The sequence below is a fragment of the Kalmanozyma brasiliensis genome (genome assembly GCF_000497045.1).
Source record: "Kalmanozyma brasiliensis GHG001 unplaced genomic scaffold PSEUBRA_SCAF4, whole genome shotgun sequence".
NCBI classification, from domain to species: Eukaryota; Fungi; Basidiomycota; class Ustilaginomycetes; order Ustilaginales; genus Kalmanozyma; species Kalmanozyma brasiliensis.
The window spans coordinates 1,029,843-1,035,842 of record NW_015961981.1 but is presented as its reverse complement, the minus strand read 5'-3'; the positions used below and the strand labels follow the sequence as shown (position 1 = coordinate 1,035,842).

General features: G+C 55.6%; 3 protein-coding genes across 3 annotated transcripts; 1 reads left to right on the top strand and 2 right to left on the bottom strand.

The window, feature by feature from the left end:
* Positions 1-365: 365 nt before the first annotated feature.
* Positions 366-815, top strand: PSEUBRA_005067 (uncharacterized protein; the record flags this gene model as incomplete). Its single annotated transcript, XM_059465448.1, has 1 exon — positions 366-815. The coding sequence occupies one exon, from the start codon at positions 366-368 to the stop codon at positions 813-815; it is 450 nt and encodes a 149-aa protein (XP_059321603.1).
* Positions 816-867: 52 nt separating this feature from the next.
* Positions 868-1,908, bottom strand: PSEUBRA_005066 (Short-chain dehydrogenase/reductase SDR; the record flags this gene model as incomplete). The annotated part of the gene is made up of 1 exon (XM_016438491.1): positions 868-1,908. One exon carries the CDS (start codon positions 1,906-1,908, stop codon positions 868-870), a length of 1,041 nt encoding a protein of 346 aa, XP_016291000.1.
* Positions 1,909-3,015: 1,107 nt separating this feature from the next.
* On the bottom strand, positions 3,016-4,569 carry PSEUBRA_005065 (Major facilitator superfamily; the record flags this gene model as incomplete). Its single annotated transcript, XM_016438490.1, has 2 exons — positions 3,016-3,711; positions 3,847-4,569. The coding sequence occupies 2 exons, from the start codon at positions 4,567-4,569 to the stop codon at positions 3,016-3,018; spliced, it is 1,419 nt and encodes a 472-aa protein (XP_016290999.1).
* Between the last annotated feature and the right edge of the window lie 1,431 nt (positions 4,570-6,000).

Sequence of the window (6,000 nt, the reverse complement as noted above, 5' to 3'; positions counted from 1 at the left end):
CCCTAACCCTAACCCTAACCCTAACCCTAACCCTAACCCTAACCCTAACCCTAACCCTAACCCTAACCCTAACCCTAACCCTAACCCTAGCCCCTCAAGTGTTGCCCACCGTGAGTCGCGCGCTGGGATGGTCGACAGGATTGGGCGAGGACATACTCAGCGTCAGCAAGGGCTTAGTCTCGTGGAAAGAGGCCGATCTTGATTCATCGTTATCGCAAGAGCAAGAGAGAACGGAACGACGGAAGCTCGAGCAGAAGAACCGCGAGGTTCGCGAACGGAGTCAGCAAAAGAATCCGCTAGCTCGCTTTCATCCGCCGTACTCGTCACATCTCAAGTACGGCTTGGACGCCTGGAAGAAGCCCAAGATGCGAGCAGAGGATCTTCCATGGCATCCTAAGACAAACCGCCCGCTCAAGTCGGGCGCAGATCTGCTGTTCGACTACTTTACCGAGGAAGGATCGATTCAAGGCATGACCGAGGACTATCTGCTGTGCCTGGGCAAAGCACCCGGCCTCGACAATGAAGCGATGACTCAATGGACGCTCAGAGGATTGAAGTCGGCGTTCGAGGCAGTCAAGTCGATATCAGGAGCGCCGGCACATCTCGTCGTTCTGTGGGGCGGCGAAGACTTCATGATACCGCGCAAAGGAAGGGAGTGGCTTGACTCGGTGCTCAAAGATGCGAAGTTTGCGAGCACGATCAAGTATCAGCAATGGGAGATGGCGGAAGGCGGTCACGATGCCACTTTGTTCTCTGAAGAAGTGATGCTGGACGTGATCAGGTTCGTTGCCGACGACAACACAGAGTCAACCTAGTCGCAGATGGCTTCGTCTTATCATTGAATTGTACAGCGGCATTACAAGTAGGCTACACAGGGATCGTGGTCAGCGTAACTCCAGCTAGCTCGATGATCTGCTTTGAAAAACGCACGAGCCTATCCTGCATCTCTTCGTCGCGACTCTTTTCTGGCCCATCCTCTGGGACAGCGGGCGGACAGATGAAGTTGCCGCCTTTTGTCGGCTGTGTTGCGCAGTACATTGCCGAGACGCAGCCCTGAAAGATACTCTTCTTGATTGGATTGAGCAGGTTCCAGGCGTACCCGAGTATCGGGAAAGGCTCGTGGATCCATACGTTCGTCTGACGAGTATCAACGACGCCAGGATGACAAGCGTTGAAGACGATATCGCTGTGACCTGCCTGCGAATACTTTCGATTGAGATAACGCGAGAAGAGCAGATCCGCCAGCTTCGATCGCGCATAGAGTGCTTGCGCGCCGAGGTCGCTCTTGAAGTCTTCCTCCGTTGCGAAGTCGACATCGTTCGGCGTCTGTGCGGCGAGATTGGAGCTGAATGACACGACGCGAACCTTCGTTTGCTGATCCTTGACAGTCTTGTTGAGCAAGGGCAGAAGTGCGTCGATGAGCACGACATGGCCGAGATGGTTGATTGACATGTGCGAGTCGATGCCGTTGCGGTCGAGCGAGTGCGTCATGATGCCCTTGGCGGCGTTGGCGATGAGGATGTCGAGTCGATCAGTCTCCTGATTGATCTCACGAGCGACTTGCTGGACTCGCTTCCAGTCTGTGAGGTCGCATTGCTTCCAAACGATACGAGCGGCAGCGTCCTTCGGCAGCTCGTCGTCTTCGGCAAACGCATTTTTGGCTTGCGAGATAATCTCTTCGGACAAAGACACGACGAAGACCTTGTCGATGTTGGACTTTAGCAGCGTGTGCGTGCAGCCGAATCCGATACCCTCAGAGCCGCCGGTGACGAGAGCGACTTTGCCTGAGAGATCGCCGACTTGATCAAGACTGAATTGGTGCTGAGGATCGACGAGCTGATGCGGGTCTCCTGACAGTGTCGGCGCAACGCCCAGGTTCTCTGCGATGGTGTGTTTGACGGTTTGCATGGCTGAAGAAGTGTGGAGGGCTCGTGTGTGAGCGAAAACGATCCGGTGTGCCTTTGATTGCAGCGAGAAGCGTGTGGTGCGAATGCGAATCGTATGGTTGAATTGAGAAGTCAGCGATCGAAGACCAGGTCGCATGCTATGTGAATTGAGCGAGCAACGAGCACTTCTTCCATTGTCGGCAGACATGACTGCCATATATACATCATGAAGATACGCAAGGCCGTTCGCGGAGATGACGAGCCAGACGTGTCATACGACGTAGCTTACCGCATCAACGACGCGGGCTCAGGGCGAAGGATCTTGAACAGCCTTGTTTATTAAGTCAGCGAGGTCTCGTCAAAGCATTGACCGGGCGGAAGGGACGGCAAGCCATGACGAGGCGTCGAAACAATGGCAAGATGCTGATTCACGACGTTTGCTGATTCACGATGCAAAGAAGCGAAGCATGTGGCGTCGACGGGTGTGCTCAAATTGACAGGTTTCCACAATGCAAACAAAAATGGATTGCCGAAATGGCGGCTCATCAATTCACGACGAGAAAGAGCGGGGTGACGGTGAGCAGCAATGCAAGATGCGACTTCCATTCAATGCCTGAGCGTCAACGTTGGATTCTTCGAGTGTGACAAACATGCTCATAGCCATCCACAAGGTCTGTCTTGACCTGGTCGAGCCGTGAGTCCATGAGAAGCCAAACAGACAACGAACGAGTTTCTTTCAAGTTTCGATTACGTTCGCGAAGCTTGAAGTCGGTCTCACCCGGATGGTCAAGGTTAAACTCAAAGAAGTCGGACGGTCGGATGATGGACAAACTCTTGATGGCAAGGAAGGTGGCTTTCTCGCCGAAAGCGTTGCTTACCGAAGTGGTCAGCGGCGTCGAGGGAATGCTGACTTCATCTCGGCCTGTCAAGCGCAAAATGGCCGTTACCGAGGTGGGGTCCCAATCCTCAGCTCCCACTTCATCAATTTCGCCATTCTCAATAAACACGAACGACCGGCAAAGTATGTGACAGGATATATGATTCTCGTGACAAGTGGCAAAGATAGGTTACAAGACTGATAAGACCAGAGGCGGGGGGATATCAAAGAACGAACGAGTGTGCGGTGAATTTACATCTTCTTCTCGCTGCTGCCGGACGACTGGCGGTCGAAGGCGGGTGCGTTCGGGTTGGCGGTCTCGAGGACGGCGATGGTGTTGTTGTTCTCGGCGGCGACCTCGTCGACGTAGACCACCTTCTCGACCTCGTAGTTGGAGTCGCGGATGTTCCAGATGACCATGCCGGCGAAGGGGAACGAGAACATCATCAAACCGAACACGGCGGCGATCTCGTTGATGTAAGGCACCTCGGTAGCGTCCATGGCGAAGGCGACGGCAGCACCGGCCGACTGAACCGCCTTGTACATGCCGGCGAAACGAGCGAGCTCGAAGGGGTCGTTGGTGATGGCACCCATGATCCAGTAGGCGAGACCCTGGTAGAAGGCATCGCCGAAGTCGTAGAGGATGAAGATCGACATGGGCTCGGCAAAGGCAGCGTCGTTGTAGCTGATCTTGCGCTCCCACTTGGTAGCACGGGTGATGGGGATCTGGTACTTGATACCCCAGCTGTAAGAGACGATGGTGAAGACGACGGTGAGGGCCAGGCCGCAAAGACCACGGTTGCGTCGCTGCATGGGGAGCTTGTCGAGCAGAAAACCGAGGATCAGTGCACCGAGGATCTGACCAACCGACTTAACCACACCGTTGACTGAACGGGCCGATGAGTCGAACGACTTGAAGGCGATAGAGCCTTGATAGGGATAGAAAAACTACCCCACCAAAAAAAAAAGCCCCACCAAAAAAGAAGAGGACGAATGCTCGGATGTCAGCCGTGATCGTGATAACCACCAAAAGCGGTCAAGGAACGGCGATGTCGAGGCGAGAGAGTCTATCAAGATACTTACGTTGGAGGCGAAGAACATGGGAATGAGCAGCATGATCTGCTTGTTCTTGAGGGTGCTGAGAAGCGCGTAAACCTCCTCGCGGACGGTGTTGCTCTTCTGAATCTTGACGAGGGTACCGTCGGTACGGACGACGCGGTTGGGAGGGAGCAGGGTCCAGGTGAGAGCGACACCGACCATGATGACGGCGAAGAAGGCGATGTAGGTGGAGACCTTGACGGCGTCGAGGCCGCCCGCCTTGAGGTTGATGCCGAGGGCGATGAGACCGCCCATGAGCGAACCACTGTTGAAGATGGCCCAGAAGATGGAGAACGAACGACCCTTCTCGGACTCGAGGGGGTAGGAAAGCATGATGCATCCCTGGGCAGTCCAGAGCAGCGCAGCGCACATGCCGAGGACGGCACCAGAGAAGATGAGGAACCAGTCCTGCGCCTTCTCCTGGTAGACCCAGAGAGCGGCGAGGTAAAGAGCGTAACCGAGCGAACCGCAGAAGAGGGTGACGCGGGGACCAAAGATGTTGTTGAACGAACCGGCAACGAGACCCGTCAACGCGAAAAGGGCGTAGAGGATGGCGTTGGTGATGTTGGATAGAGTGATCGACTGGGTACCACCGGCACCGAGGTTAGACACGGCACTGAACATGCCGACGGTGGCAAAGCAGACGAACGAGACCAGGACGACCTGGCAGAGGGGCGATGTGTATCGCCATGACGAGTGGACCTTCATGGTGAGCGGGTGTGCGTGGCGGTGAGTGGCACGGCTGATGTGGGTGGCGTTGCGGGGGTGGGATGCCGGGAGAGAGGTCGATGCCGGTCTCAAGGACGCCAAGAAGGGTGGAGGAGAGTGCTTGAGGGATGTGGGTGACAGAGCAGGGGGATAAGGGAGGAAAAGGGCGGACTAGATATAGTGTTGAGGCTAGGGACGATGGGATCACATGGAGGTAGCACGACAAGGACCGAGCTGCTGCTGCATTGGACGAGACCAAGGCTGAGGAAGCGAAGCTCGGTATGCAGCGGCGAGCGACTATCTCATGCTCTTGCTCGCTCGTGTGAGTTCAACAGACAAACACTGTGCCGGTCGGCGCCCGCGATGCGAGGAGCATATCTCTACCCCAGACCGATGTTTGCGAGCGGCAGAGGAACCAGGTTGGTGATAGCGAGCGCAGCTTGACCGACGAAGCTCAGGAACGCTTTAGAGGAAGATTGCGTCGGCAGCGAATCGGAGCGTTGGTAAAGTCGAAGGCACGCGAGTGAATCGCCTCACGACGAGCTCGTACAAGCCAAACCGGCAGTTTCCTTCAGTTGTGGTATTGCAGGGTCGATATTGAAGAAGGCTCTGATGCGGGGTTGACCGGCCGCTGTCGCGGGCTCTGCTGCAATTCGGCAGCAAAGAGGCAAAGGGTGAGAGGAAAGGCGGGAGAGTGAACTATGTGCCAAGCCCTCTTGTGATAGGCATTGGAAGAGCGACGGGCATATCAGCAGAGCTTCGGGGGTCGGTGTCCCAAGATGACCGGTCCGCTCGTGCATGAGCGCGGCAAGCGAGTCCAAAATGCTCTGATTGGCAATCCAGGGTTCATCTAGAGGTTCCATTTGGGCACCTATCGACTCGAACCCAGCGATAAGCGCTGGCATCGCAGAGATGAAAGGTTGACCGTTTCGTACATGCCGAGTCATGCACATCGTGTGATCACAGATAGCGACCTTCGCAGCTAGTCATGAAAGTGAACGTTACATGCTTCCAAAGCTTGTGCGGTTTGAAGCCAATCTGGCACAATGGCTGTCAGACGGCTTTAATGATTGCCCAGGGTTTGATGGCAGAGTCGGACCTCGAAACACCACAGTTCGGCTAACCGGCAAGCAGAGGTGGGCTTGACGGGACTGGAACCCTAAAAGTTGGCGCTTTCAAAGAGCACCAGCTTTGACCCGCACTCAAGCCACGCTGTCCAAGATCTGACCTCTCATCGGCCCGACGTCGGTACGAGCTACATTGTCTGGCTCGCAACATTGCCACGCTTCCCCCGCGTTCTGCACGTTGCACCGATCGTGCTGGGTGGATGCCAAGGCAAATGGTCGGCGTGCGATGAGCTGCGCGGTGATCAGGTGTTCCTGACGACATGGCTTTGCCGAGTCATGTCAAGATGTGTGGCTTGTCGTCTGT